The sequence below is a fragment of the Canis lupus genome, chromosome 25 (genome assembly GCF_048164855.1).
Source record: "Canis lupus baileyi chromosome 25, mCanLup2.hap1, whole genome shotgun sequence".
In the NCBI taxonomy this organism is placed as follows: domain Eukaryota; kingdom Metazoa; phylum Chordata; class Mammalia; order Carnivora; family Canidae; genus Canis; species Canis lupus.
In genome coordinates, this window is record NC_132862.1 from 38467263 (window position 1) to 38494554 (window position 27292).

A 27292-nucleotide genomic window follows, 5' to 3' on the forward strand; every position below is an offset into this window, starting at 1 on the left:
CCTCCCACCCTGCCCTGAAGCAGGGTTATTCCCAGCAGGAGCATAGGAAGGATCTGGACAGGGAGATGAAGCAACCTGGAATGGCAGAAGGAATCTGGGACTAAGAGGTGGGGGTTGTCAGGGTCACAAAAGACTAATGCTGAGGCTGTCACAGGCACGTTTATTATCCTCCGGAATGTCAAGATCTTCCCTTCCTGGGCAGTGTTGCAGAGGAGGGCCAAGCCTCAGGAGGCAGCCACACTGCCACCAGAAGCAGGCCCGTGGGGAGGCAGTGTCATGGGTGGCAGGAACAGCGCCTTCAGCTTGCCCGACAAGCTGGCAATCTCAGGATCCTGGGCTTCGTAAGACTTGACCAAGCGGGCAAACTTAAGGACACCTGCAAGGAGAAGTGGAACATCAACCCACACCCCCAGGGGACAGGTGTGCCTCACACATCAGGAGAGGGCAGCGTGAGCAGGAGTCACTGGCTGCTCCCCCTCTGGTCAGGTAGCTGTCTACAAAACAAGGCACAACTGGATGGGATGCAATGAATGAAATATCCCAAAGCAGTGTGCTTCTTGTGATCACGTGGACCATTTTAGCGATTCAGTCCCATGAACACGCACAAGACCCCAAATCTATAACCTGAACACACACCAGCAGGGCAGAATCAAGAAGCACCCTTGGGGAACACCATGATCTCATCAAGGAAACTGACCAGCCAACCCTCCAACAGAGATTAGCTACAACACCTTAGAGGGGCTGCAGGAGACATCCCACTACGAGTTATCAGAAGAGGGTTCAGGTCCAGCTCTGCTGTGACCTCAGGCACTTAGTTTCCTACTAGAGTCTGTTTCCTCATCTTAAAATGAGATAACAGTATAATAACTGGTAACTACAAAAAGCACTTTGGACTTCACCAGGCACAAATTCAGACCAGGCTCTGAAGGGCTCTGACAGCCAATACTGTCGGTCCCAATACTATCAGTCCGATTGTGGTTGCCTCCCTGTGACCCGAGGAGGGAGGGCGGCTCAGGGATCCGATGGATGCAGCGCCCTCTCCTGGACCCAGTCCACCCCAACTCCCAGGCCGACCCACCTTCCCCGTCGCAGCTGAAGCCATAGGCCTTGATAACCTCCTGCTGGATCTGCGTGGCCACGGGCAGCACGAACTGCAGCATCTTGCCCATGTCGTTGCAGGCGTTGTCCCGAGCCTCGTCCATGCGCACGGCGTTCTCCGGGGCCGAGAACGCCTGGATTACCTCGGCCAGGACCACTGCGAAATCAGACGCGTCCCCGGGTAGGCGCGGAGCAGGGCAGGCGGGCCCGGCCGGCAACGCAGGGAAGAGGGCAGGCAATTAGTGGACTGCAGGCATAGCAGCCCGATAAACTCCGTCGCTCCAGGGGGCCAGGGCTCCTGGAGGAGGGGGGTACCGGCGCACCCACACCCCACGCTCTGTACCTCCCCCCGCACCCTTCTCCAGCAGGGAGCCCGCCGGGCGGCTAGAACGCTCCTCACCCTTGGCTTGTTCGGCGCTCAGGGCCGCGGGCGGGGCCGGGGCGGACGCCATAGGGTACCAAGCGCTGCACGTGCAGCGGAGCCAGAGCCGCTGGGAGAAGGGAGCTGCTGCCGAGAGGAGCTCTCACGGCTGACGGGGGTGGAAGGGAAGCGGCATCCACCGCGGCCGGAAGCAGAGGCAGCTTCTCGGCGCAGCGCGGCACCACCGCCCAAACGCCTTCGGAGGAGACCACCGAGGCTCCCGGCCGCCAGATGCACCGGAGCGGAGAGACCTCCGCAGCCGAAACCCTCTATTGTTGACAACGAGCCGTGGGGGGCTTTCCGGTGAGGACCGGAAAACCTGCTAGACAAATTCTAAAAGAGCTGTAACACTACAGGAAGTGGCCTGGAGAGACCATGGGGTATCCAGGAATGCCACTCTTGGTGAGGGTGAGCTCAGGGTGGGGTTTCCTAATCTCGATTGACGTATAACCGACGGGGAACATTGTGACTTTCAGAAGGAAAAACAGGGGAAAAGGAAACTTATTTATATCATTGATTTCTAGAGTTTGTGAACATTTGATTCGAGTCTATGCAAATGAACTCGAAGCTGATTGGCTGGCAAGGCTGGCCACACCCCCTCCGATGTTTGAGAAGGCCGAGGGCGAGGGCGGTTCTCCGGCTCTCCTAAGATGGCCTTGTCCCTGCTGTGCGCTCCAGCCTGACGTCCTCCGATTCCTCCTCTCTTCTAGACGTCTGAAATGGTCTCCCACCCCCTTCCCAAACCATGAGGTACTTACGCCTCCAGAGTTCTCATCGCTTTAACCTAATGAAACTATGCCCCTGCTCCTCCGCTTCGTAAGCGTCTCTCAATCTATCCGGCCCAAAGGATTCTGGCCTCTGGTGGCTCCCAGCTGTGGGGCCAGCGGCTTCTTAGACCTGACCCTGGCCGAGGAGTGCCCGTCCCCCGCCTCCACATCTGGACTTCCCAGCCTTGGATGCAGGGACCGGGTCTGTGGTACCCCTCCGGCAGAGCCAGGTTCCAGGGCCCTGGGCTCTCCCAAGAGCTCCTCTGCAACCCTCCAAGGTCCCTACACCCACTCGTTCCACAGCTTTCTCTTCAGGCACCGCTGACAAGTTCCCCACCGCGCCCCCTCCCCCAACTCCGCCCCATAACCCGCAAAGAACTAGTCACAGCCATCATCCTGGGGAGTCGTGAGGATGTTTTTGTTTGGTTTTGGTTGGGATATTTTTTAAAGAGCGTCATATAGATATTTATATATATAAATTATTAATGTGGGGGAGGGGCAAGGGCCATACATCGCAGAAGGGGCGCGCGCACAGGGACTGAGGAGGGGCGGGGCGGGGGCAGCACACGATGCTACGCAAAACAGCCACATCTAACAGATGAAATAATCACACCAAAGGGGTGGGGGAAGGGCGGTGGCCACCAGGGGGGTTGAGCTTCAGGGAGGAAGAAAGCAGAGGGACTAGAAAGAGGGACCTGGCCCAAGATTACTGTGCGCTTTCTGCCGCCCCCCCCCCCCCCCCCCCGTCACCTCCCCACCTCTGCATACCACAGGAGGCTTGGCTTTCCATCTGTCCCTCCCTCCCTCCCTCCCTCTGCCCAGCTGCTGAAACTCTGCAAAGGAGCAGCAGCCCTCCCTCCTCAGCTCTGGGCAGCCGGATGGGACAGAGGGCCTCCGAGTCCAGATGCAGGGGCCATGAGTACTCTCTTGATTGCAGGTTCTACAGTGGTTTGTCACTTTCCTTCTTCAGGTGACTGGTGGAGAGGGGATGCAGAGCGGAGACATGAGACTGAGGTCAACCTTGACCTAGCCCCAGTTAGAGGCTGGTGGAGGAGGGGTTCCCTCCCTCCCCCGGGGAGCCTGAAGCCCAGCAGTCTGCTGCCCACACCCCCATCTGGCTAAGCTCATATCCCATCACTCCCAGCCTAGGGGAGTCCAGGGGTACCTGTAATAGTCTTCCTGGGCAGGTAGCGGCACACTGTGCAGTGGGTGATGAGCGTGCAGCCACTGCTGCTGCTCCAGCGCGAGGCGCTGCAGCTCAGCAGACTGCGCGTGCATGGCCTGCAGCTGGTGAGCTGCTGACATCGGGGCAGAGAGGGAGGCTGGCAGGTCCCGGTAAGGAGCAGCTGTGGGCAGGAAGGGCAGAGGAGGGCACATGACTGGTGGAGATAGCTAGCCACCTTACATCAAACTGACACTACAACAGCGCAAAGCCAGACCTGCCAGTTGCCAATAGTGGACAGGATTCAAACTTCCACCTGGCACTAAAATCTGTGCCTCTCTTGGGCAGAGGGCCTGGGCCCTCCTTCTCCTATTCCCAGCCCCTCTGGTGCCTCCTCACCCCTCCCCAAGCCCAAATAGCCCAATCCCACCACCCAAATTCAATCTTCCTGCCCTTCTCTCATTAGACCTTCCCCCACCCCTTCCTCCATCCTTACCAAAGAGCTGGTGACGAAGAACTTCGTTCTCGTGCAGAGGGTGAGGAAGAAGGGGGTTGGGGAGGGTCCCAGCTGGGTAGGGGATCCGGGTAAGGTGAGACCCTGAGGCCAGGGGGTCAATGAGAGGGTGCACAGAGGCAGAAGCTAGAGGGTAGAGAAGAGGAAGGTGTCACCAAAAGGCAGGTTTGGGGAAAACCATGCATTTGGGTGAAAGGATCCAAGCCTGGAACGAGATGGATGATCAAACACAGGGAGACCCAGTGAGGAACAAGGAGGTGCAATGGGAGAACTAGGGGCCTGGTGGGCAGCCAGAACAAGACCTTACTGCAGTAGGGATATATGGATGGCAGAGAACAGAACATTACAGTTGTCAGAGGGATCTGAAAGGAGAGACATGGACTGCTTTGGGGGGGGGGGGGTGGCACAGAAAGTTTAGAAAGACAGGGAGAGAGTTGGTTAAGAGAGAGAAAGCACAAGGGAGCCTGGAATGACCGTGACTATAAGGCTAGATCAGGCAATGTTCTGGACAGTAAGAAATATGGCAAAAGGATAATAAATAAAGCTCACTAGCACCTATGATATCCCCAGCCAAAGCTATAGAGCTCTTTCTGGAAGGTTGCAGATCTAGACATGGGCAAGAACATGAAATACCTCCACCTGGGAGGAGAGAAGACAGCTAGAAATGACAACAGAGTTGAATCCAAAGAAGCAAGGAAACAAGTATGTGAAGCAGGGGAGGGAGTCTGAGAGCAGAAAAGTAGCATTCCCTCAAAGGTTTCCTCTATCATGGAGGAATGCTAGACTCTGAAGAGGGGTGGGGTGTGGGTTATTAGTCTCTGTGGCAAGGCTGGGGCATGAGAAGGTGGAGGGTGACAGGGAGGCAAAGATCAGGGGAGCAATCCCTGAAGAGAGGCTCATGCCAGACTAGAGGGATGTCTTGGCCTGAGCAACAGAAGAGCCCAATCACTTACAGGGATCAAGGTGGCCCCCAGGGACCAAGACAAAGGAGTCTCACCTGCATGGATGGCATCCTGCTGGTGGAGGTGCAGGTGGGAGTGGATGTGGGAGTGCTGGTGGTGATGGGGGGTCACATTGAGCATCTGCAGCCGGGCCAGTGGGTCATTGCCCAGAGCTGCCACCCTTTCTGCATGCTGCCTCTCAGCTGCCAAACGCTCGGCGTAGGACATGTCAGGCCGCAGGGCTGGCCCAGCTGCCAGCGCCAGACGTTCTCTCTCCAGGGGCCCCAGACTCGGATGAAAGGGGAAAGGGTGCAGGCCAGGTGGGCCAGGCTGCAGAGCCAGGCCCCCGTGTCGGGGGAAGGGATCCAGGCCTGGCCCAGGGACCCCATGCAGGGGTTCCAGCTCACTGGGCTTCACTTCGAAGCCAGGCTTGAGGCGGTCACGGAGGTCTCGTTCACGGGCTTCCCGCTCCCTCTCCCGGGCTGCTGGGTCACTGCTGTACAAGGCCGGGACATTGTAACCCAGGAGCCCCGGGTCCACTGCCCCTAGGGGCACGTAGAAAGGATGGTTGCGATTGCCAGGAGACATGACGTGGGGCCGGGCGTATTCACTGAGCGTGCGCAGGGCCGGAGTGTCAGGACCCAGGTAGGGGGGCACCGTGGCTACGGCACTGCCCGGCTCAAATGGAGGGCGATGGGGCACCGGGCCGAGAGATGGGCACTCCACTGGCGCCCGGCCCTCCTGAGCCAACTTCTGTGGGACACAGGGAGAAACAGAGTCAAAAGGGCAGGTCTGGGAACCGGGGCTCACTTGTCTCACCAGCTGAAGGCCCTCTGCTGGCCGGCTCAGCCCAGCAGGCGCTGCCCGAAGCCCTCTCCCGGACGTCGGCCCTCCCTACCACCCCCAGGGACTCTGGGCTGAACTGGCCTTCCACCAACGCACGAGCGCCAGGATTCCGCCCGCGGGGATCCTTCCGTCTCCGCTCCCCGGGCCGCCGTGCCTCCTCCTCTCCGACAGGAGGCGCAATGACCACCCCCGCCGCTCCGGCCCTCGACCCTCCCTGCGCGGCGCGGAGGAGGGGCCGGGAGGCGGGCGGCGCGTGCGGTGACGCACTCACCACGCTGCGTTCCAGCTCGCGCTCCTTCTCGCGCTCGCGCTCCTTCTCGCGCTCCCGCTCGCGCTCGCGCTCCTTCTCTTCGCGCGCGCGCTGCTCGGCCTCGCGCCGCACCTTCTCCACCAGGTCGGCCCGCTTCTTGGCCAGCTTGGAGCCCTCCAGCGGCACGAAGTACAGGTCGCTGCGCGCGCACGAGTTAAAGCCGCGGTCCAGGTGCTTGTTGAACCTGCCGGGCGCAAGGGCGGCGCGCGCTTAGGCCCCTGCGAGCGGCGGGAGCGGTCCCGCGCCGACCCTGCCCCGTGCCCGCCTGCGCACACCGCCAGGGGGACGCAGGGCTCCGGAGTCAGTTTTCAAAAGCACCGCAGGAAGGCAGCGTTCCCTCTTGGGCCTCCACCGGTCTCTCCCCATCTTCGTCCCCCATCCAGGCCCAACCGCATCCCGCCCCCCGGCTCACCTGGCCGACTGGCTGGCGTGGCTGGGCACGTCTACCACCTTGGGAGGGGGCGAGGGGCTACGGGCCGGGGGCACTGGGCTCTCGGGGGTCTCATACTCTTCGGCTGGCTCTTGTTTGATCTGCGTGGCATTCAGGGGCGGCCCCGAGGCGGGGGCTGCAGGCGGTGGTGGCAGGGATGACAGGCCTGCAGGCCCGGCAGGTGGCAAGGGGCCCTGCCCCACGGTAGGCGAGCCCGGCTTGAAGGTCCCTGGGCCCGCGGGCGGCGAGGCGCCTCGGTAGCCGGGTGGGGTTCCCGTTCGGAAGGAGGGAGGTGACCCCGGCTTGTACCCCGGTGGGGTGGCGGTCTTGTAGGCCCCTGGGGACGGGGCTCTCTTTCCATACGGCGGGGGCCCAGGTGGGGAAGCTGTTTTGTAGCCTGCTGGCGAGGAAGCCACTGTGGCAATGACCGTGGAAAGCGTAGCCGAGGAGGTGGTGACCGGAGGCACCGGTGGGAAGGGGTAGGGAGCTCCCTGGGGGCCCTGGGAAGGGGAGGGGTGCGAACAAGGGTAGGATCCTTGAGAGGAAGAGGAGGAGGAGGCGTTGGAAGAAGAGGAAGAGGCAGGGGGCCCATTAGGGCCTGCTTGGCTGTAGGACACCTGGCCGTGAGGTGGGGGCAGGTGTGCTGGCCCTGGCGGGTAGGGCCTCAGAGACCCCAGGGAGGGAGACATGGCATAGGGATGGGCATGATGGGAGCTACTGCTCTCCAGGGGGTGGGGATATGCTCCAGGGGGAGGGGGCCCAGAGCTCCCATGATGCTGTTGCTGTTGCTGCTGCTGCTGCTGCTGCTGCTGCTGCGGCTGCTGCTGCGACGGCGGCGGCGGCTGCTGCTGCTGTTGCTGGTGGTGATGGTGGTGTGTTGGGGCTGGTGGGTGGCCTGTGGATTGGCCTCCAGCAGAAGGAGGGAAGGGGCCTGGGTGAGCATTGCTGTTGGCTAAGAGACGGCCATAGGGAGGAGGTGGGGGGGGACCCTGGCTCCACACAGCCTGGGATGGAAGGGAAGGCTGAGTATACTTAGGTGGCTGATTAGAGACAGACAGGCTCGTCGGAGGAGGGAAGGAGTGGGGATAACTGGGCAATGCCTGGGAAGCTGGGTACTGGGAGGCAGAGGAAGAGGAAGAACTGGAAGAGGAGGCTGCTGCCGAGCTACTACCAGAGGACGAATATGGATACCTCATTGGGGGGGCTGGGGCAGAAGAGGAGGAAGCAGGTGGCAGAGGATGGGGTGAGGGAGCAAGAGTGGGGCCCTTCTCTGAGCCAGGAGGAAGTCCACCCATACCCTGCCCCATGGCATGGGGAGAGGGCAGATGCCCGGGTAGTGGCTGGGCCCCCAGGCCAGGAGGAGAGGCTGAAGCATTGTTAAGGGGTCTCAGAGCAGGTGGAGGAGGCAGGTTTGGTGTCACATGGGGGAAGGTGGCTGGTGGTGGAGCAGACGGTAGGTTTCCACCACCCACTGAAGTGTTAGGTGGTTTTGTTGGGGGAGCACCACCAGCCCCAGAGCTTGATATGGAAATGGGGGTGGTGGGTGGGGGGTGCTGTTTGCCCCCACTAGGAGCCCCCACTGAAGAGGCAGCTCCTCCTCCCTTGGGACCTATTGGAGGTCCAGACAAAACTCCTCCACCAGTGCCCCCAGAGTAGAGCTGTGGATGAGGGGGAGGGGCCCCAGGAGGAGCCTGGAACATTCGAGATGGGGGGGGCTCCATGGGAGCATGATATCCAGTGGGTGTCACAGAAGGATGGGGTTCAAAACCAGGCTCTGGCTGTCGGGGGGTACTGTCTGGCGGCGGGGGGGAGGGAGGAAAGAGTGGAGGTGGGTGGTAGGGGCGGGCTGGGCCCTGGGAAAGGCCAGAAGATGAGTCGGAGTCATTCTCCACGCTTCCAGGGCTGTAGATGCTAGGAGACGTGCTTCGGTTATCCTGGTCAATATCCCTAGGGTCACTGCTGCCATCATCATTGAGGCTCCGCCCATCTAAACTATCCAGATCGGAGGGAGACTGTGGCCGAGGGAGCTCCTGCTGCAGAAAAAGGAGGATCATTTCATCTCTCTTCTTTTTCCTTGCTTCCCCTAGATTTGGGGCCTCCCTTGCACAAAATCATTTCCCCCTCCCAGCACACCACTGTACCATGTGATGAATACTCTTGCTCAAGCCCACCTCCCTGCCACATGTGGGGATGCCCCCTGTCTCCCCACATTGTCAGTGACTCCCTGGCAGCCAGTCTTGTTTCCCTCCTTGGAAACTGCATTCCTTCCTCAATGTCCATCTCAAGCACCTTCGCCCGCCATCCACAGCTAAACCCAAATCCCTCTCTTCCACTAGCTCATACTCACCCACCCCCATCTCCTTTACCCTATTTAACTACACATGCCAGAAACCCTTGGTTCTTAAAAAGACCACTCCTGCATTTTCCTTATGATTTATTTGTTCCTTCCACGAAGACCTCTCACCTTTAACCTCCTCCCCAGCCCCTTCATGAGAACCAGGACCTTAAAAAGGAGAGGCTGGAATCCTCCTCACTCTCCCAGTCCCCTCTGGCCCTGCCTGGTCATCTGGTGGGCTGGCTACTAGCCCTAAAGATCTGTGACACATTACAGACAGGACTCCTTTAATAGGCACAGCAATAGGACTTTTCCCTCCTATACCAGGCAAGATTCAAGTAGGAATCACGAGTGAAAGGGAGTTTTCAGGAACGAGTGATGAGAAAACGGGTCAGGGTCTCCCACCTCAGTTTTGGTCTTTTTTGGTGCATTGGTCTCCTCACTTTCGCTCTCTGAGATCTCCTCGCTCCGGCCCTGCTTGCTGACCTTTGGGGTGGAGGCTTCTTCCACACGGGCCTTCTGTTCAGGAGAAAGAGAATATTCCTGTCTTATGCCTCCCAAGCCTCCACCGTTCCCCTCTGCCAGACAGGAAGGTCCCTCACAGCACGCACACACGTACGCCCTCGGCCCCAGTGTCTGGGCATCCTGTGGGAGGACCTGAAGACAGAATACCTTGGCTGTCTGCCTAGACTTCTCGGCTTTGCCATCACTGCTGGACGTGCTGACCCCTCCAGGGGAGGCCCGGCCCCTCGATCTCAGTTCTTCCCGGGGCCCAGGGGCCTCTTTCTTCCGTCCACTCCTCATTGACATCTGTGGGAGAAGGAAGGAAGCAGGTAGTGTAGGGTGTTTTTCCACAGAGCACCTAACTTTACGATGTGCCTTATTTCTATTCTTCCTCTCCAGCCCCTCACCCCTAGTTACTTTGCCCCTCATCTTTCATGTCTCTCGTTTTAGCTGTTACTCACTGAGTCTTTATTCTGTCGTGTCTTCATTCTTCAGGCTGTGGAGACCCCATTCTCCTCTGCCTGGGCAGCTGAATACAGAAACTTCTCTGCTTCACCCCAAGTTCCCCACAGCTGTGGTCTGGGAAGCAGGAAGCAGGATCTCCCAAGTTCCCAGTGGAGGCGCCTGGAACTCGCGGGATCTGTTTCCAGTGAAGCCTGTTAGGAAAGACCATCAGAGTCTCCATACTGGGGAACAGTGTCTGAGGGGCTAAGTGGCCCAGCCCTAGGCCTCTGAGCCAGGAGGCACACGATCCGTAAGATGTTGTTGGCTTGCCCCATGGACTGCCCAGCTATCTACAAGTGAAGGAGACTCTGCTCACAACATCATCTCTTTCATCTCTGGAGAAGGCACAAGATTCAGATGTACCTATGAGCTCGCGTTATTTATCCTTCACGATACCTAGGAAATACCTGTGTCCAGCAGTTCCACACAGCCTTACCAGGGAGCATAAAGAAATGTAGATGAGGTATTAAGGAATTTATTGAGTGCTATCTTTACATCAAGCCCTTACATTCAATTTCATTTAATACTTACAACCAACCAAAGTTGGTTGTATCCTTGCAAAGTAGGTTATGTATCCTTATTTCTATTATATAGGTGGGGAAGCTAAGGCTTGAAAATTGAGATTGTGACTTGCCCAACTTCATGTGATAAATACACAGAAACCAGTGATAGCACCAGAATCAAATCCACATCTCCCTGACTTCAAAGCCCATGCTATTTCTTCCAGACTTTGCTATACTCTTGCCAGAAGCAGGTAGGGAGAATTCTCAGAAGGCCTAGATCAGTCCTAGAGATATGAAAAGAGTAGAGTAGGTGGGAGAAGCATGTCCCATTCTATAACACAAGTGCACAGAGTCCTACCCACCCCAAGCCCAAACCTGGGTATCTTCAAAGTACAGAACTTCACTTTTGCGAGCCCCATAGAGACCCGCTCTCTAGTGCTTAGGTTCCCTAAGGCTAGAAAGTCACGACTTTCAATTTACCAACCAAACCAATGAGTATCAGTGAGCACATAATACAAATTCACAAATTTCTGAGCCTGCATCCCCACTAGGCTTAGCCAGGGACACACACCTCACCACTTGTCTACATCTGTACCTATATATATGTATAGTCAGCTATTTTCATTCACACTTGTTTGTATTTCTTGCTGTTATGTGTCTCCTTATGACTGACCATAAGATCTTTTGAGAGCAAGAACGGTAGCTTCCCACTGTTTTCTTCCTTTCTGTATCTCCCACTGATGTCACATATATATGGGTGCTCTGTTCTATCCTTGATAGTGACTGTAAACCCACTAACTTTGATGGATCTTTTCTAATAAAATCCTGGTGGCTTTGGTGGGAACAGGGTAAACTTAGCTACCTATCCTGAAGTAGGAGGCCTGGCTAGGTAAATGGCATTTCCACAGTCTATAACATATTTTTCCCGAGGAATACAGAGTAATTACTTCTCATTCATCTCTACTGAACCCTACTGAGACAGGCAGTGAGGGGGGGAACCTGACCTTTCCAGGAAACTTAAATAATAATAATTTACTTAGAGTCACAAAGAACTGACACAGAGCTCCAGGTCTTCTGAAGTTAGAACTGATGCTCTGCCCAGTAAGCTAGTCCTTTTTCCTCAACTACAACTATTACCACATTTTGGAAATGTGTAGATTGGTTTTAAAACACTGTCAAACCCCCCAAATCCAAAGAACAAAACCCTATAACAGAAGGGTTAACAGAAGGGAAAAACACTCTTTAACAAAAGCATAGCAAAAATGACTATTTGTGACTGGTGTGTCTTTGCCCTCAAGAGGAGGGTGCCCAACTCTCCTCTTCATCCCAGAATCCATCCACCACATCAGTGAGAGTGAAGAGACCAAAAGGTCAGTGAAATGCATGAATGTAACTGAAAAACACAGCAATCAGCGTGCCCCTCCCCCTACCGCAACTGTTTTAAACAGCTGAAATCTGATAAAATTATCAGTTAGTAGCTTTGAAGGAGAAAAGCAGTCATAAAAGCACAGGCAATCCTGGGGGAAAGGAGTGGCAAAGGAGAGGAGTTAGGGTTGGGCTGTGCATATGTTTCTGAACTCCGAGCATGTGTTACATCAACAAGGTGAGCTGTACTGGTCTTGCCCTAGTAGCCAGTCACCGTAACTGATACTTCTAGAGCACCTACTATGTATCTGGCAAACACACTACCCACATTCCCCTTCACAGCCTTACTACAAAAGAAAAATGACAAAGACCACGTGCACCTGGTGCACCAGGTGCGGTTGAGTGTCTGCCTTTAGCTCAGGTCATGGTCCTGGGGTCCTGGGATCAAGTCCTGCATCAGGCTCCCCGCAAGGACCCTGCTTCTCCCTCAGCCTGTGTCTCTGCCTCTCTGTGTCTCTCATGAATAAATAAATAAAAATCTTTAAGAAAAAAAAAGAAAAGAAAAGAAAAGAAAAATGACAAAGACCAGACAGGCAAAAGTGAGAAAAAGGGAGAGGTCTCTAAGAAAAGGAAAAGAAAGGGGAAACAGAGCAGGATGTCAGAGGGAATACACAATCAAGGCACAAGGCTTTCTGGGAAAGGCTTGCAGGGTGAATTTCAGGATCACTGGCCCAGCCCCCATCATCATTCCAGACCTACCAGCCTAACAAACCAGTCCAAAGCGACTCCTAGATAACAATGCAGCCCAGACCAGCAGATAACAATGCACCAGTCTAAGCCTTCTTAGAATCCGAGGTTGTCAGAGGGGCCTCAGAAATCATCTTCTCTATAACCCCATCATCTTACAATGAAACCAAGACCCAAAGAGAAGTGACTGGCCCAAGGCCACAGTTGGAGGTACAGCCAGGACTAGAGCCAGGTATCCTGGCTCCTGCTCCAGAGTATTGCCATGGCCCTCTCTCCTGGGCCATCCTCACAAGGTCAGGGAAATAGAAGGTTGAAGGTTAGCTGAGGGAAGGGGTCACTGTCTTGATAGTCTGGGAAAGAGGCAAAGGGAGGCTCAGGAAAGGACACTCAAGCTTAAGAAAATGGAAGAGTATCAGTGCAAAGAATCCTTAGGACTACTGTACACAGAAAGTTCCTAATAATAAGAGAGGTAGAGGCCAGAAAGAACTAGCAAAAGATGGTGTAACTTAAGCATTTCTGTGCTCTCGCCATGCCTAGGGGGAGGAACCTGGAGCAACACTATGACCTGCAAATAACATGTCTACCTGTTCCAACAGACTGCTGGATGGAAGGTGGGGGGTGGGGGTGGGAGTGGGGAACCCCTGGGGAACCTCCTATCCACCAGCAGCACCAGAAACACCTTCCAGAACGCAGCCACGAGTCCCAAGGACACAGCCAAAGGCCAAGATCCAATCAAGATTCTGAACCCCACCTATAGGACATCCCACTGGATCATTGCTATGGCAACAAAATGGTAGAACCTGCCCCTCAAGAGTCTATCCCAGGAGTCTATCTGCCAGCCACTCCCCCTCCAGTTGCCAAAGCAACTCCTACCCTCCTATAGCACCCTCAGGGAAGGGAGCTTAAGAGTGCCTACCTCCGAAGAAATAAGCCCGGGCACAAAGGGAAATCTGAGTTCAAAACAGAAATGAAGATATGCCCGCCCCCTTCAGAAAGCACAGCTAGAGGGGAAGGGGGTGCCCAGGGATTTGAGGGTGGAGGTCACAACTTGCCTGGAGTGCCTACAAGATCGTCCAGTTTTCTCCTCCTCTTCCACCCTCCCAGGAAGCCCTTCTCCCTAACTCTCCTTTCAATGCTCCCATCGTCCCCCTCATTAGTTCTTGGGGGACCACCCTCCTCTGCCCCAGTGTACCCCCCTCCAAGAAGTAAGTCTGCCTGGGGTTGGGGAAACAAGGTCAGAGGTGACCTGAAGTAGGGGAAAGAAAATCGAGTCACAAAGGCATCCCCTTCCGCCCTGTAACACCTCTGGTTCTTCTCAAAGGTGGAACCTCTCCTTGGCCCTTTCAGAGCCCCCCTCTCCCCAGGTTCCCTACTCCCTCATCAGCTACAATCCCTCTCTCTCCGCCTACCACACCCCTTCCCCCCTTTCCCACTTCCCTTCCATACCTAACACCCTCCACCCCGAGTTCTGAAACACGGGCTCTGGGCCTTTTGCTGGAGTCTTGATGCCCCACCTCGCTGCCATATCTCCGTTCCTTTTTTGCCTTCGCCCGAAGCCCCCTCGCGGGCACCCCCTTTTTCCTCTGCCAACCCTCCACCTCGGAGCTCCTCCTTTGGTCCTGGGCTCCTGGCTCCCCTCTTGCCCCATCAGCCCTCCTCCTGAGACCCTCCCACGTCCCTCTCCACCTTCCCGACCCTCTGGGTGCTCTGGCCCCCATCCCTCCTCCGGGGCCGGCCCCACCCCCAGAGCCCCCCAGCCTCAGGCCGGCCAGAGCCCGCAGTGGGGGGAACCGGATCGGGAAAATAACAAATGGAGGCGGCGGCGGCGGCGGCGGCGGCGGCGGGAGGGGGAACTGGGAGGGGTGGGGGTGGGGAGCCGCGGGCCAGAACCCGGGCGGGCCCGAGGCCCGGGCGGCAGCAGATCTTACCTGGTCGCGGCTCGGGACGGCTGGCTGGCTCCGAGCGGGATTCGGGGCTCCGGCGCCTCTGGGGGGGCGGCGGCGGCCGCTCCCCCGCCCCCCTCTCCTCTTCCCGGCTTCAGTCGCCGCCGCGACGGCGGCGGCGGCGGCCCCGACCCCCCCGGAGGGCGGCCCCCATCCCCCTTCCCCCACCGGGCCCCGATCGCCCGCCTGCCCCCGGAGCAGACCCGACCCCGCTCTGGCTCAGCCCCTCCCCGGGCCCGCCGCCCGCCCGCCCGCTCCCCCCGCCCGCCCCCGCCGCCCGGAATGCCCGGGCCGCGCCGCCCGCCCCCGCCGCCCTCCCCGCGGCCCCGGCCGGCCCTCCCCCTCCGCGCCGCTCCGCCCGCCGCCCGCCGCCGCCCGCCCCGCGCAGCCCGCACTCGCGCGCTCCCCGGCCCCCCGGGCGGCCTCCGCCCGCGGCCCCCGCCCCTTCCCGGGCGGCCGTGCCCCCGCCTCGCCCTCTCCTCGCCCCCTCCTCGCGGCCGGCGGTGCCCCCCGAACGGGTCCCGGCCGGAGGCCCCGGCCCGACGCGGGGCTGCGGGCGGGCTGGGCGGCGCGTCCGGCGACTCGCACAGGAAAGCGGACGGCGGAGGGAGGGCGCTCGGGAGAGGGGGATGGGAGAGGGAGGAAGAGGGAGAAGGAGGGAGCGCGAGGCACGGAGGAGAGGGGCCGGGAGGGAGACGCGAGGGAGGGAGCGCGAGGCAAGCCGCGAGGGGGGGCGGCGGGGGAGCCGGAGGGGGCGGCGCCGCGCCACTTGGCCGAGGCCGGCCGCGGGGGTTGGGGCGCGGGGAGGGTTCGCCGAGGCCGGCGGCGGGGAGCGGGAGGGCGGGGGAGGGGCCGTGGGCTGTGCCGGCGGAGGCGGCGCGGACTGGAGAAGTTTGGGGGCCGAGGGGGCCGAGGGGGCCGAGGCACGGAGGACGTGGGCGGCTGTGGGTGTGCGGCTGGGATTGGCCTGTCGGGGTACGCGGAGGCTTTGGGGGCGGGGAGGCGCGGGACGGGAGGGGCGGCTGGAGCTGGGGGTGACAGCGCCTGTGGCCGACCTGTAGCGGGAGACGCGGGCTGAAGCTTAGGGTCACGGGGAGGGGGAGAAATTGAAAAGATGGAGATCTACATATATCCTATATCTATAGTCCCATATCCTATACTATATAGATACATATATCCTATATCTGTAGTATCTATCTGTATATACGGATGGGGTTTCTGCATGAGAGTAGTTTGGACGCGATTGGTGTCGGGAAAAGAATAGGGAACACAAGAACGGGGCGGGGGCGGTGATGCTGGAAGGCTGAGGAGAGTTCAGAGGGGTCAGCACGGAGAGAAGGGGAGAGGTGAGGAACTTTTAGAAGCCATGAAGGAGGTGGGGCCGGAGACTTATTCTAGGGAGGCCTGAGTGCTGGGTGGGAAAGCTGCGGGAAAGACACTGGCTGGACTTCTGGGGTGGTGGGGGTGGGGGTTTCCGAGGAGGATTTCGGTTGGCTAGACAAAGGTAGATAGAATGGGGTGGGGGCCAAGGGGGAAGTAGGTAAAGAAGATTAGAAGGAAATGGAAGATAAACAAGGCCATGGAGGGAGGTCAGAGATTGGGAAGACAAAGAGTGGAGATGGGAAGGGAAAGCAGTAGAAGGAAACCATAGAAGCAGGGGAGGGCAAGCCCCCATGTAGGGAAGGGATTCGTTTATAGGAGTGGGACACTATCTTCAGGCCCTTCTGTCTGGTGGTGTCTCAATTTTCCTTCTCAGACCTGTTTGAAGTCACCACAGACAGTACTCTGAGCCACAGATAAGAGGCCCAGTGGGGATTAGGCTCAAGGTAGAGCCAAATCTCCTAGATGTCCTGGTTCCTGGTTCCCCAATCCCAGTTGTTCTACTGTGGAGACAATCCCCACCCTACCCCCAGACCACAGGTTCTTCCTTCAACCCTCCTCACTCTCCAGGCAGCCTAACTGTCAGCCAGCCAGCCATTTCCAGTCTTCAGCCTGAAGCCAGCACCCCATCCCAGTGTCTTCTTCTGGGATGTCTCCCTGGCCCCACACCCTGCAGCAACATCTCCCAGGACAAAGGACACCAAGACGCTGGGTGATTTTTGGCAGCTAAGATTGGGAAGGCCAGAGAATAGGAGGGAGCAGGCTGGGAAACTGGAAGAGCTGGAGCTGGAGCCTGGATTGGGAGCTCTTACCAGCTCTCCAGATTTGGGGTGGGAAGAGGGCAAATGCCAGAGCCCAGCCAACCAGAGGCCAAGGATGGATGGGCCCTGGATGGCAGGATCCCACCATCCTTCTGGAAAGGATGGAGATTGGATTTGTAGCAACTCAGTGGATTTTGCCTCATATTTCCTTGGGCCAGACTCAGCTGAGTTCTGGGAATACCCAAAAGCTCTGAATAGATTCTAAAGTACTGACGAACCTGAGCAAGGTGGCCACCTTGGCCCAGCAATGAATCACCACTCTTCATCGCTGCTGAATTGGTGGGCAACTCACTTTTCTAGCCCAGCTTCACCTTCTTGATCCCTCAGTGCCTTCCAGAGACCTGGCCAGCTCCTTATCTCCCCTCCATGGGATTCCCGCCCTCCCTTCCTCAGCGCCCTAGGATGACCCCTGCTCCCTCTCTCCACCCCACAACAACTTTGTTCCAAGACTCCTCCTCTTCCTCCTCATTCCCCATCGCATTTCCTCTCCTTCCTCACATCTCAGCTCATTCTCCCACTGGGCCTGGGCCCAGGCCCTTCCCAGCTCCCTTGTAGGCCAAGCTGCTCTCTCTTGCTTTTTAACCACCGAGGGATGGGCTAAGGATGGTGACATACCTGAGCCTAAAAGAAAAATTTGAGGCAAAGGTAGGAACAGAAGATAGGGAGAGTCAGAGAAGCCAGGGCCTATCCTCTCTGATTCTTCCCCAGCCTGAGGACTAGGCTTACCATTCAGCTTTGGGGTGCATCATCACATACACACACCCCACACCATCCCTCACCCCAGCTCTCTTTATGGCCTCAGCCCCCCACAACTCACTGGTCTCCAGGCAACAGCACAAAGGGAAAGTGGAGAGAGGGGCCAGGGAGGCCCAGATGGAGCTACTGTAACCCAATCCAACCCAGTACCTGGGGGAGAGGGGGGAGGCATGGCTACCAGAGGAGGCCACCTAGCAAGGAGTGGGGGGAAAGGGCAGAGGTTAGTAAATACGGCTCCAATCACAATCGGCTTGATCAGTCCAGGAATTGGAGGAGAAAGATGGGTATCACGGACCCCAGAGAAAACGGAGAGGCACAGAGAAAAGCATGCCCCAAAGGGAACAGAAAGGGGCGCCAGGAGACCGGAGGGAAGAGAAAGATGAGTTGCCCACCCTGAAATTAAGAGGCATAGAGGAGCAGAGGCAAGAAGCTCTCTGAACTGAAAATGGCTGAGGTGTCAGTGACACAGGAAGAAGAGCAGAGACATGGGTCCTGCCCATTCAGGACGAAAATCCTCTCCTTGTCCTGGAGCTGGGCAGGATGGCAGAGAGCCCAGGACCAGAACTCAGAGTAGAAACAGTTTAGGAGGCCCACAGAGGGGACAACCTTGAAATTCCTCCCATCACACCCCTAGCTCGGGCTGAGTGTGGCGTCCCACGGAACCTTGCCTCCCTCTAGTGGCCACAGCTCCCTGTGTGTAGCCCTTGCCTGCTGGGTTCTGCTCCGTGTCCCAGCCCCAGGAGAGGGTTTCTCCTCCTGGGGAGTTCCTGGGTCCCTGTGCCAAAGTCAGGGCTCCCCTGGAGCTGAAGAGTGATAGTGGATCTCCAGCCACACACTGGGGTCCTGCTCAAAGGCCACCCCAACACTTGTGGCTTTGACTCTCCAGTTTCCTGAAGATTCCATTTCCTCAGACCCTCCTTTGTAGCCCCAGGTACCACTCCCCTCCCTGGGTCCCCATCTTGCAGGGGGTGATGCCCACACAGTGCTCTTACCCAGAATGACCAAGACTGCATTGGGGAGAGGCCTAGATGGGAGCTTTTCCAGTACACAGCTTTATCCCCTCTTTGGTCATGGCCCTCTAGGAACCTGAGAATAGTTTGCACCCCTTTTCCTAAAAAATGCACACACACATTTTTGACACTTCTAGGAAATCTCGGTGGAGAACTTTTGGTTCACCCCGGTCCCAGGGCCAGGCTTGATGCTGAGAAGGCAGGAGGGCAACAAGGGTCCCCACCTGGCCAGGGAGGGGAGGCAGTGCCATCGTCTTAGCCATACTTGTTCAGTTTCTTCCTCTTTTTGGGTCCTCCCCAGCTCTGCTATCCGAGTTCACCAACTTTCGGGTGTGGGCGCTCCATCTTCTCTCCCCGAATATGACTAGAGTAAGACTCTTCAGACACAACAACGCACTGTGATTCAGACTTTAATGGTGGTGCTCATTCCCACGCCACAGATGTGGTGGCGACTGTGGAACATGGCACAGGGGAGCAAGACATTGCTCTGGTGCAGCTGGAGGAAGAACAGGGAAGCCAGGGCTGAGGAGAGAGTGATGGGGAAGCGTCCCCGGGGTACACAGCCCCCACCTCGACCTAGCCAGCTTCGGTTCAGGGCTGGTGTAGACACAAAGGGGCGGACACCAAGGCCCTTTCCTTGTTTACCCTTCCGGTTCCAGCAAGAAACCTCCCAAGCCCAGGCCATCTTCGATTCTACGACCCGTGAAATACACACACAATCTACTCCGGTCAGGCCAGATTTGGGCTCTGGAGTTAGGGAGAAACGATCAATCAATAAGACTAATCAACAATAAATAAATAAATAATCCCCTAAAGTCTCAGGCCAGGCGCATTAGATCATGCAGCCAGCGCTCCCTTCCACCTGGGCATGATGCCCTTCCTGGGCTCCCCGAGACATGGAAAATGGGTGGATGCAGCACAAAGCACAGTGACCCATGGCCCCTCTCTGAACACCTCACCAACCAACCCTGATGCACCTGTGAGACCCTGATTGCTCTGCCTGGATGCCCTTATAATCCTCAGTCCCATGGCCAATTTTTGAGGAGAAAGGACAGAGAAGTGGAGAGTATGGAACCAGGGCGGGGGGGGGGGGGGGGGGGGGGTAGTGGGGGGGAGCACACAGCAGGGGGCCAGACAAGCCAAGGAACATGGTGCAGCAGGTCAGCAGGGGTGTCCAGGGTGAAATGTCCTAGAGCAGGACAGGAAGGAAGAAGCTCCAGGAGGACGGGAGGGGGGTTCCAGGTCTCCGCGCAAAGTCAAGGGATCACAGCACGCTGGGATTGCGGAAATTATGTCCGGCAAAGCGGGCTTCGTCTCCCAGCTCTTCTTCAATTCTGAGAGAGATGAGCCAGAAAGGAAAGAATCAGGGAAGCAGGACGCTCCTGCTCTGAGGAAGCCCCTATGCTCTGAGCCAGGCACACCACCTGCTTCTAGGTCCTGGCCCAAGTGTGGACATGCCCTGGCTTTGACCTCCGGGAGCCATGGATCAGGCCCTCAGTAAAGCCATCATTCAAAAACAAATATTGGGGATCCCTGGGTGGCGCAGCGGTTTGGCGCCTGCCTTTGGCCCAGGGCGCGATCCTGGAGACCCGGGATCGAATCCCACATCAGGCTCCCGGTGCATGGAGCCTGCTTCTCCCTCTGCCTATGTCTCTGCCTCTCTCTCTCTCTCTGTGACTATCATAAATAAATAAAAATTAAAAAAAAAAATATTTTCTGGATATCTACTGTTTTCCAGGCCATGGGTATTGGAGATGGAATGGTGGGCAAACAGAGCTTTTAACCCTCTGGGCCCTGGGCTCCCATCATTCCCCAGGTGTCCTCACCTCATGAGCTGGTTGTACTTAGCCAGACGCTCAGAACGGCATGGGGCTCCAGTCTTGATCTGAAACATCCCCAGAGATAAGCAGCTCAGTGGCTGCTTCATCCCCTAAAAGAAAACTTACAAGCTCCCTTGACATTCCCTTGACACCTGCAGACCCCTGGAAAGAGAGCCCCACCCACCTGACTAGAGCCCACCAATTCCACACAGATCTCTCTTGCACTCACCTGGCCTGTGCACAGCCCCACCACCAGGTCGGCAATGAACGTGTCCTCAGTCTCTCCTGAGCGATGACTCACCATGACCCCCCAGCCATTCTCCTGGGCCAGCTTGCACCTGCAGCCATACACACCAACACTGATCCCCCAGCCCGCACACCAGGCATTCTCTTCCTAGCCCATAGAACCAACATTGGTTCTATGTCAAGAAACACCTGACAGAAAGCTCTCTGGGAGGAGCACAGAGCGTAGGGTGGATTGGGGGTGGGGCAGAACCAAAAGAGCTGGGAAGGTGACTGCAGGTTCCCCACTCCCTTCAGCATCTGTGCCAGTATGAGGCTGGGCGCACTCGCCAGAGGTGTCCTATAGAAACGGGCTGGGTTGGGGAGAGTCTGGGGACACTCACGCTTGGATGGCTTCAGTGACCGAACCAATCTGGTTGACCTTGAGCAGCAGACAGTTGCAGGCCTTTTCCTCCACCGCCCGCTCAATACGCTTTGGGTTGGTCACTGTCAGGTCATCACCCACAATCTGGATCCCTACATTAGCTGTGAACTTGGACCAGGCAGCCCAATCATCCTGGTCGAAGGGGTCCTCAATGGAGACCACTGCAGGGAGAGCAGGAGGGGCTGCTGACCCTCCCTGGGGCTCTGCGGCAGGCAGGAACACCTTCCCCTATCACTCCCTGAAATGACGAATCCCCTGGCTAACTGAACCTGCTTATCCTTGCTCCCTGCCTCCAAGATAAGCCTGCCCTGATTCCTATCTCAATTCTTTCAGAAATCCTTCCAGGGGTGCCTGGGGTGGGGTGGGGGGAGCAGTTGAGCATCCAACTCTTGGTTTCAGCCCAGGTCCTGATCCTGGGGTCATGGGATCGAGTCCCTTGATGGGCTCTGTGCTCAGCATGGAGTCCGCTTGAGATTCTTTCCCCCTCCCTCTCGTTCCCCTCTGCTCCTCCCCTGCCTCATGCTCCTTCCCTCTCAAATAAATATTTAAAAAATAAAAGAAAAGCTGCCAAAAACCAAGGATACAGAGTTTTTCTCAAAACTATCTTTGCATTTTTCCCACTTTCACTACTGGGAAGTTTTTCCTTGGTGCTATTCTAAATCCTCATTCTTCTACTTTCCCTTGCTCTGTCTCAGGGAAATAGAAACTAGCTTCCTCCATGCGGGGGTCACAGCCCTTGGAAGGCCTGGAGAGAGGAACCCAGCTCCTCCTCAGCCTTCCTGTTCTGCTCCCACAGAGCTTCCAGCTCCGCTCCACATCCACAACTTCCTTAGTCAAAAACACCTATAAGTACAAGTTCTCTGCTGGGCCCGGTAACCACCTCACCATCTCTGGTTCCTTCCAAAGCCCTCCCCGTGATCCCAGTAGCTTTGGAACTTTGATCAGGACGAAGTAGATGAAACAGATTCACCATAGGTACCTGCACATTTACACTACAGACACAGCCCGTCTCTGCAGGAGGCTCCTTCACCCCCAGGCCTGATTCTCAGGCTCTTCTCAGACCTCTGTCTGACACCCGAATCAGCACCCCATAAGGTCCAGAGTTGCCCCACACGTCCCTGCCTGCCCCTTGACCCTCGCGCTGCCCTCCCTCCCACAACCCTTGTTCTCACCAGGATAGTCCCTGACAAAGTCCTGGTAGAGGGCCCCCAGCTGGTCCCCAGTGATGTATCGGGAAGGATCAGCAGGAGACTTGAAGTCCAAGTCATATTTGCCATCACGATGAAACTCCGAGGCAGCGACATCCATGCCAATGACAATCTTTTCTGTGTAGCCAGCCTTGTCGATGGCTTCCTTCACCAGTTCCAAGGCTGGGGATGGAATACAGTGAAATTATCAGCAGGAAGGGTGGGCAAAGGGGAATGAGAGTAAGAAAGGAATTCAGAGCCCAGGCGGAGCACTGTTGCTGGGGAGAAGCCATACTCCAGTTGCTGGTGGGGTTATCCCCAGAGCTGGGAAGAGAGGCCCATCTTCTAAGAGGGCAAAGGAATGCAATTCTGTTCATAACAGATTTTTTGTAAACAGTTATTATTTATTGAGAGCTAACTATGTCACCTAGTACAATGATGCTAAGAGGTAGATACTGTTATTATTCCCATTTTACAGATAAGAAAGATAAGCACAGAGAAGTAAGAAGGATCACGAGGCTCCTGGGTGGCTCAGTGGTTGAGCGTCTGCCTTCGGCTCAGGGCGTGATCCTGGGGTCCTGGGATCAAGTTCCACATCGGGCTCTCCACAGGGAGCCTGCTTCTCCCTCACCCTTTGTCTCTGCCTCTCTCTTTGTGTCTCTCATGAATAAATAAAATCTTTTTTTTTTTTTTTAATAAAATCTTTTAAAAAAGGAAAGATCACCAGCCAGTAACTCTTCAAGTCAAGGTTCAAATACAGGCAATTTGGCCCAAACACCTGAACTCTCAGCCACTTCTTGTTATTGTTTATATTCATTATACAGCTCCTGCCAAGGCAGAGAAAAATTGGACATCTTCAAGGCCTGAGAGGTTGGGGTGGAAATGGGATAGACTCAGAATAGAATCTCTAGAGTATGGTGTGTCTCATCAAACTGAGAATCCTATGAGGTTCAAGTCCAGGATGGATCCAAGTCACCTAGACCACCTCCCAGCATTCCCAGGGGCTCTAGTAAGAACTTACAGTTGCTAACAGATCTGGCTGTGCAGATGAGGGCTGTCCTCTTAGGCCTGCCTGTGAATGAATGTGGCAGATCCTCGGGGACCCAGCCCCAGCACTGGTACCTCTCTGAGCCAGATCGAGGGCCTCCCACCCATACTCCTCAGGCCCCGATGAAGCACGCAGCTCTTCCTGGCCCTCCGTCCCAAGACGGAGTGAGACCCAAAGCAGTCAGTGGGGCTCCTGGCCTCACCTTCACTGTTCTCCAGGATGTTGGGGGCAAATCCGCCTTCATCTCCCACGTTGGTGGCATCCTTGCCATACTTGTCTTTGATGACGCCCTTGAGTGTGTGGTAGACCTCCGCCCCAAGTCTCATGGCATCCCGAAAGCTCTCAGCGCCCACTGGGAGGATCATAAACTCCTGCATGGCCAGCTTATTCCCAGCATGAGAGCCACCATTGATCACGTTAAAGGCCTGGGGGCCACAGAGCAGAAAAGTCACAGAGCACTTCCCTCCTCCACTCCTGGGAGTGTTAAGCCCCAACCTCCCAGACTCAAAGTCTGCTGTCCCCATCTTTTCACTTTGATTGACTCAATGCACTTTGCCCTCATCATTCCTCACAAGGTTTCATGCTTTCCCCCACCCCACTCCTAGGAGAGGCCTGGGCACGGCGGGCAGGGCTCACCGGCACAGGCAGGATGAGGTCCGAGTTTCCAGCCAGCTGAGCAATGTGACGATACAGGGGCAAGTCCCGCTCGGCCGCCCCTGCCTTACACACGGCCAGGGACACACCCAGGATGGCATTGGCCCCAAACTTGGCTGGGAGATTAGAGAGGAAGGTGCTGAGCATGTCCCCTGTCTTCTTGAGCCCTGGCCTCCACCTATACTCCCCAAAAGGAGCCAGTAAAGGAGACCCCCCCCCCTTCTGCATTCCTATAACACCTCGTTGGTACTCTCCTAAAAACAGTGGGGAGACACGCACACACACATGTGACTTGATGGGAAAGGGCAGAGAGCTCCACCTATTTCTAAAGATCCTGAGACCACAGACTATCTCCTGCCAGCTCGCCCTCTTGGTGCTGCAAGAAGTTCTCCCTTCTGTCCTAATGTCACTCCCTCCCACTGCAGTTAAATTCATCCTCTTATTTTGGCTTTGGACGAGAATGGGAGATGGGCTCAGCCCTGGCAGGCCTTCCTTGGGAAGCCCCCACAGTGCTCCATGTGGTCTGCTCCACACGTCCTCCCCCTCATGCCTCCCCACTTGCTCCCAGCCCTGGCTTACATTTGTTCTCAGTCCCATCCAGCTCCAACATCAGATTGTCCAGCTTCTCCTGTTCCACCACAGAGAGACCCTGTGTGCAGAGCCACCATCACCCCCGGCCAGAATGGAGGCTGGGCCCTAAAGCATAGGGCCCCACCCCATACACACATACTCTCCTTGAGAGCAGCTTGTCTGCATCAGGGGACCTGAGCTTCATGGGAGCAGGGGCCAATGAAGGAGCCTTCCCACTCTTCCCTTGGTAACCATGATTCCCAAGAGGTGGGCCTTTCTCCCTTTTCTCCCTCCTCCTCTAATCCAGGATTCCTTCTGGGGACCCTGGTCCTGCCCACCCACATCCCCCACCCCCGCCCCTGCTGCCCCCAGCAAACTGTGGGCCTCACTGAGCTGATGAGGGCAGGAGCAATGGTGGTGTTGATGTGGTCCACTGCCTTCAGGACACCTGGGGAGAGGCAGAGAGGCCAGAGTGGGTCAGGCTGGGAGGGGCAGTGGGGGGCATGCAAGAAGGGAGTCAGGAACCTGTGGGAGGTAGGAGTATAAACTGAGCAATGAGAGAGCCTGGAGGAGAGCAAAGTCCTCACCTTTGCCTAAGTAACGCTGCTTGTCCCCATCCCTCAGCTCCAGGGCCTCATAGATACCAGTGGAGGCTCCACTGGGCACTGCAGCCCGGAAAAGACCTGGGAGAGGAACATGAAATAAGGGGGGGGGGGGGGGCACAGAAGGATACTAAGGGGACCAGAGATTCCTTCAGCCTTCCAGTTCCAAACTGCCTGCTTCGTCCAGTCCCATCCCCACACTGCTCGCTCGCTCTCTCTCTCCCTCTCTCACACACACACACACACACACACACACAGTCTCAAGCACAGGCATTGGCCTCCTCATCTGCCCAGCTGAGGTCCCACATGCACAAGTAGGAACCCACGGATATGAAGCTATGCAGGCAGCATACACATGCACACATGCACATGCACATAGGTGCACACACAAACGTGCAGAGGCACGGTATATTCCATATACTAAAATAGAACACAGAGATCAGCCTATCCTGGCGCCCCTGGACGAGGAGGACCCAACCCCCATAACCCAGGCTTTCAAGCCTGGCCCAGCACCCCATCCCCACTGGGAATCAAGGCAGCTTCCCTCCGGGGCCAGGGGAAATCCAGCCTGAAGGATGGGGAAAGGCCCATGCCCTGCTCACTACCTTTGGCCGTGTGGAGATCCACCTCCACCGTGGGATTCCCACGGGAGTCCAGGATCTCCCGGGCCCAGATCTTCTCTATCGACATGATGGCTGAGATCTTGGGTGGAAAGGAAGGAAGGAGAAAGATAAGAGGTTTAGAGAGGTGGAGCCTGATCAGTGGGCGGGGCTAAAGGCTGGGAGGGACGGGAAAGAGGTTACTGCAGTGGGTGGGGGGTGGGGAGGAGCTGGCTGCAGTCCGGGCTTTAGGAGGGACCCCCCCCCCGTGGGGAGAGAAGGTCAATGCAGTGGGGGGCGGGGTAGGATCAAACGGTGAGAAGGGAGGACACCGCAGGGAGGAGGGAGGGGCACTGGCAGAGGTTCCCTGGCGCCCCCTCAGTAGCTCCAGCAGCCGACTGGTGGGGTTCCCCCATCTCAGAGTGTAATGGCTGCCAGGCTTGCATTTCTCCTTGGAGCCAAGAAGAGGATGGGCTGTCTGGGCAGCTGGGGCCTCTCCTCCGGAGCCCCCATCCCACGCCAACTTAACACCCAACCCCCACTCTACGATCCCAGGTTCTCTCCCAAACTACGTACGTCCCTCCTCTTCCCAAGAGACATACAATGGAAAAGTCTGGGGAGGGGGTCCTAAGGAAGCCCTCAGTCCCTAGGGGTTGAGCAGGGAGGGAGAAGAGATCTGGGGAGAGAGGCAAGGCTGGGCCCATCCTCCCTGTCCCAACCCCTGCCCGCCGCCCCCCCCCCCCGCCCGCTGCTAGACAAATTCTCCCCTCCTCCCATCCCTCCCCCGTGCAGCAGCAAGAGGTAATGTAAAAGGAGAGAGGCAATGTGGGGGAGGAGTGAGAGAGGAGAGTCTAGAAGTCTAGGGATGCTGAGGAATGGGAAAAGAAGAGATTTCCCCACAAGCAAAGCCAGGGGACGTGCCAGGATAAAAAAGCACAGTCGGCGGGGGGGACCCCGAACTTAACATCGACAGAACCGGAGGCGAAGAGGGGCATGGGGAGAGGGTCAGTCAAGGGTGGAGAAAGGCCCAGTTAGAGAGAAACAGGTGTAGAGAGGCCTGGTGCCCAAATGAGTTGGGGGCGACGGCCAGACACCGAGAGGAGAGGTCCCAGAAGGCCGGGGAGGGAGGGTGCCGGGGAAGGTGCGGGTGACCGAGCAGGTGCGCAGCGCGGCCGGGCGAGGGATGCGCGGCGGCCGGGGGCGGGGGCGGGGCGCGGCGGCTGGGGGAGGGGGCCGGAGGGGCTTAGGGCCTGCTGGGGCTTCACCTCGGGGCTGCAGACTCAGCCTGTGGCGGCGGCGGCGGCGGCGGCGGCGGCAGTGGCGGCAGCGCGGAGAGAGCGGGAGTGGCGGCGACGGCGGCTGCGGCTCCCGGGCGGGGGGCGGGCGGGGGGAGGCGCCGATAGGGCCGGGCGGGCGCATGTGACCCGGAGCCCCCGATGAGTCAGGAGCCTCCGGCGGAGGAGCACGTAGGCGCGCGGGCGGGGGGCCGACGGCGGTGGGATGAGCGGGGTCCCGGAGGAGAGCGACGCGGAAGAGGCTGGGGGCGACCCAGGACCCGGACCCCAGCACCCACGCGCGCTCACACCCACGCCCCGCTCCCCTCGAAAGTAACAGGCACAGCCCCGCACCAGTGAAGCCCATGACAGCCTTGGTGTCTCATAAACTCCCTCAGACACAAGAGTATCAAAATGTCTCTTTATTTGATAACCAAATTGTTCCTAACACACCCAGCCGCCTCCGCAGCTCCTCCGCACCCAACTCTACAAGCGTCCCCTGGGCGCAGGCCTG

At 57.4% G+C, this 27292-nt stretch overlaps 3 protein-coding genes, 2 long non-coding RNA genes and 1 other non-coding gene across 11 annotated transcripts; 2 read left to right on the forward strand and 4 right to left on the reverse strand.

Moving 5' to 3' along the window:
• Nucleotides 1-140: 140 nt before the first annotated feature.
• On the reverse strand, nt 141-1927 carry C25H12orf57 (chromosome 25 C12orf57 homolog). Its single transcript, XM_072799243.1, has 3 exons — nt 1499-1927; nt 1079-1255; nt 141-376 (listed from the first exon to the last, which is right to left on the reverse strand). Exons 1-3 carry the CDS (start codon nt 1548-1550, stop codon nt 225-227), a joined length of 381 nt encoding a protein of 126 aa, XP_072655344.1. The 5' UTR covers nt 1551-1927; the 3' UTR covers nt 141-224.
• On the forward strand, nt 906-2330 carry LOC140617580 (uncharacterized). 2 transcript variants are annotated; one of them, XR_012017774.1, is made up of 2 exons: nt 906-1279; nt 2044-2330. It is a non-coding gene; the product is annotated as an uncharacterized lncRNA (long non-coding RNA). The 2 variants fall into 2 exon arrangements; XR_012017773.1 differs by lacking the exon at nt 2044-2330 and adding an exon at nt 1464-2036.
• LOC140617782 (U7 small nuclear RNA) lies at nt 1811-1872 on the reverse strand. The gene has a single exon (XR_012017945.1). It is a non-coding gene; the product is annotated as a U7 small nuclear RNA (small nuclear RNA).
• A 350-nt stretch (nt 2331-2680) lies between the features above and the next one.
• On the reverse strand, nt 2681-17300 carry ATN1 (atrophin 1). Of its 5 annotated transcripts, none has more exons than XM_072799206.1 (10): nt 17207-17300; nt 9790-9984; nt 9497-9634; nt 9230-9343; nt 6472-8522; nt 6021-6243; nt 4960-5656; nt 3945-4088; nt 3452-3632; nt 2681-3260 (listed from the first exon to the last, which is right to left on the reverse strand). In XM_072799206.1, the coding sequence occupies exons 2-10, from the start codon at nt 9814-9816 to the stop codon at nt 3227-3229; spliced, it is 3609 nt and encodes a 1202-aa protein (XP_072655307.1). In that variant the 5' UTR covers nt 9817-9984; nt 17207-17300; the 3' UTR covers nt 2681-3226. The 5 variants fall into 5 exon arrangements, with proteins under 5 accessions (XP_072655307.1, XP_072655304.1, XP_072655308.1 ...); XM_072799203.1 differs by lacking the exon at nt 17207-17300 and adding an exon at nt 16810-16831 and having other exon boundaries at nt 6472-8519; XM_072799207.1 differs by lacking the exon at nt 17207-17300 and adding an exon at nt 14376-14601 and having other exon boundaries at nt 6472-8519.
• On the forward strand, nt 15409-19122 carry LOC140617578 (uncharacterized). The gene is made up of 2 exons (XR_012017770.1): nt 15409-15736; nt 16341-19122. It is a non-coding gene; the product is annotated as an uncharacterized lncRNA (long non-coding RNA).
• Nucleotides 18752-26909, reverse strand: ENO2 (enolase 2). Its single transcript, XM_072799223.1, has 12 exons — nt 26770-26909; nt 25511-25607; nt 24891-24986; nt 24693-24751; nt 24313-24382; nt 23716-23849; nt 23282-23504; nt 22017-22214; nt 20804-21005; nt 20407-20515; nt 20184-20242; nt 18752-19691 (listed from the first exon to the last, which is right to left on the reverse strand). The coding sequence occupies exons 2-12, from the start codon at nt 25593-25595 to the stop codon at nt 19622-19624; spliced, it is 1305 nt and encodes a 434-aa protein (XP_072655324.1). The 5' UTR covers nt 25596-25607; nt 26770-26909; the 3' UTR covers nt 18752-19621.
• Nucleotides 26910-27292: the final 383 nt, after the last annotated feature.

Bases quoted from the DNA above. Each gene is read 5' to 3' on its own strand.
- ATN1 (XM_072799206.1), bottom strand. From the start codon at position 9,816: ATGAAGACACGACAGAATAAAGACTCA. The intron at 8,523-9,229 runs GTGGGAGACCCT...CTTTTTCTGCAG, and splicing joins CAAAAAAGACCAAAACTGAG to CAGGAGCTCCCTCGGCCACA. The intron at 3,261-3,451 runs GTACCCCTGGAC...CCTCTCCACCAG, and splicing joins GCCCAGGAAGACTATTACAG to TCACCTGAAGAAGGAAAGTG.
- C25H12orf57 (XM_072799243.1), bottom strand. From the start codon at position 1,550: ATGGCGTCCGCCCCGGCCCCGCCCGCGGCCCTGAGCGCCGAACAAGCC. The intron at 1,256-1,498 runs GTGAGGAGCGTT...CTGATTTCGCAG, and splicing joins GAGCGCCGAACAAGCCAAGG to TGGTCCTGGCCGAGGTAATC. The intron at 377-1,078 runs GTGGGTCGGCCT...TTCTCCTTGCAG, and splicing joins CTTCAGCTGCGACGGGGAAG to GTGTCCTTAAGTTTGCCCGC.
- ENO2 (XM_072799223.1), bottom strand. From the start codon at position 25,595: ATGTCGATAGAGAAGATCTGGGCCCGGGAGATCCTGGACTCCCGTGGG. The intron at 24,752-24,890 runs GTGAGGACTTTG...GCCTCTCCCCAG, and splicing joins GCAGCGTTACTTAGGCAAAG to GTGTCCTGAAGGCAGTGGAC. The intron at 23,850-24,312 runs GTAAGCCAGGGC...CTAATCTCCCAG, and splicing joins GGATGGGACTGAGAACAAAT to CCAAGTTTGGGGCCAATGCC.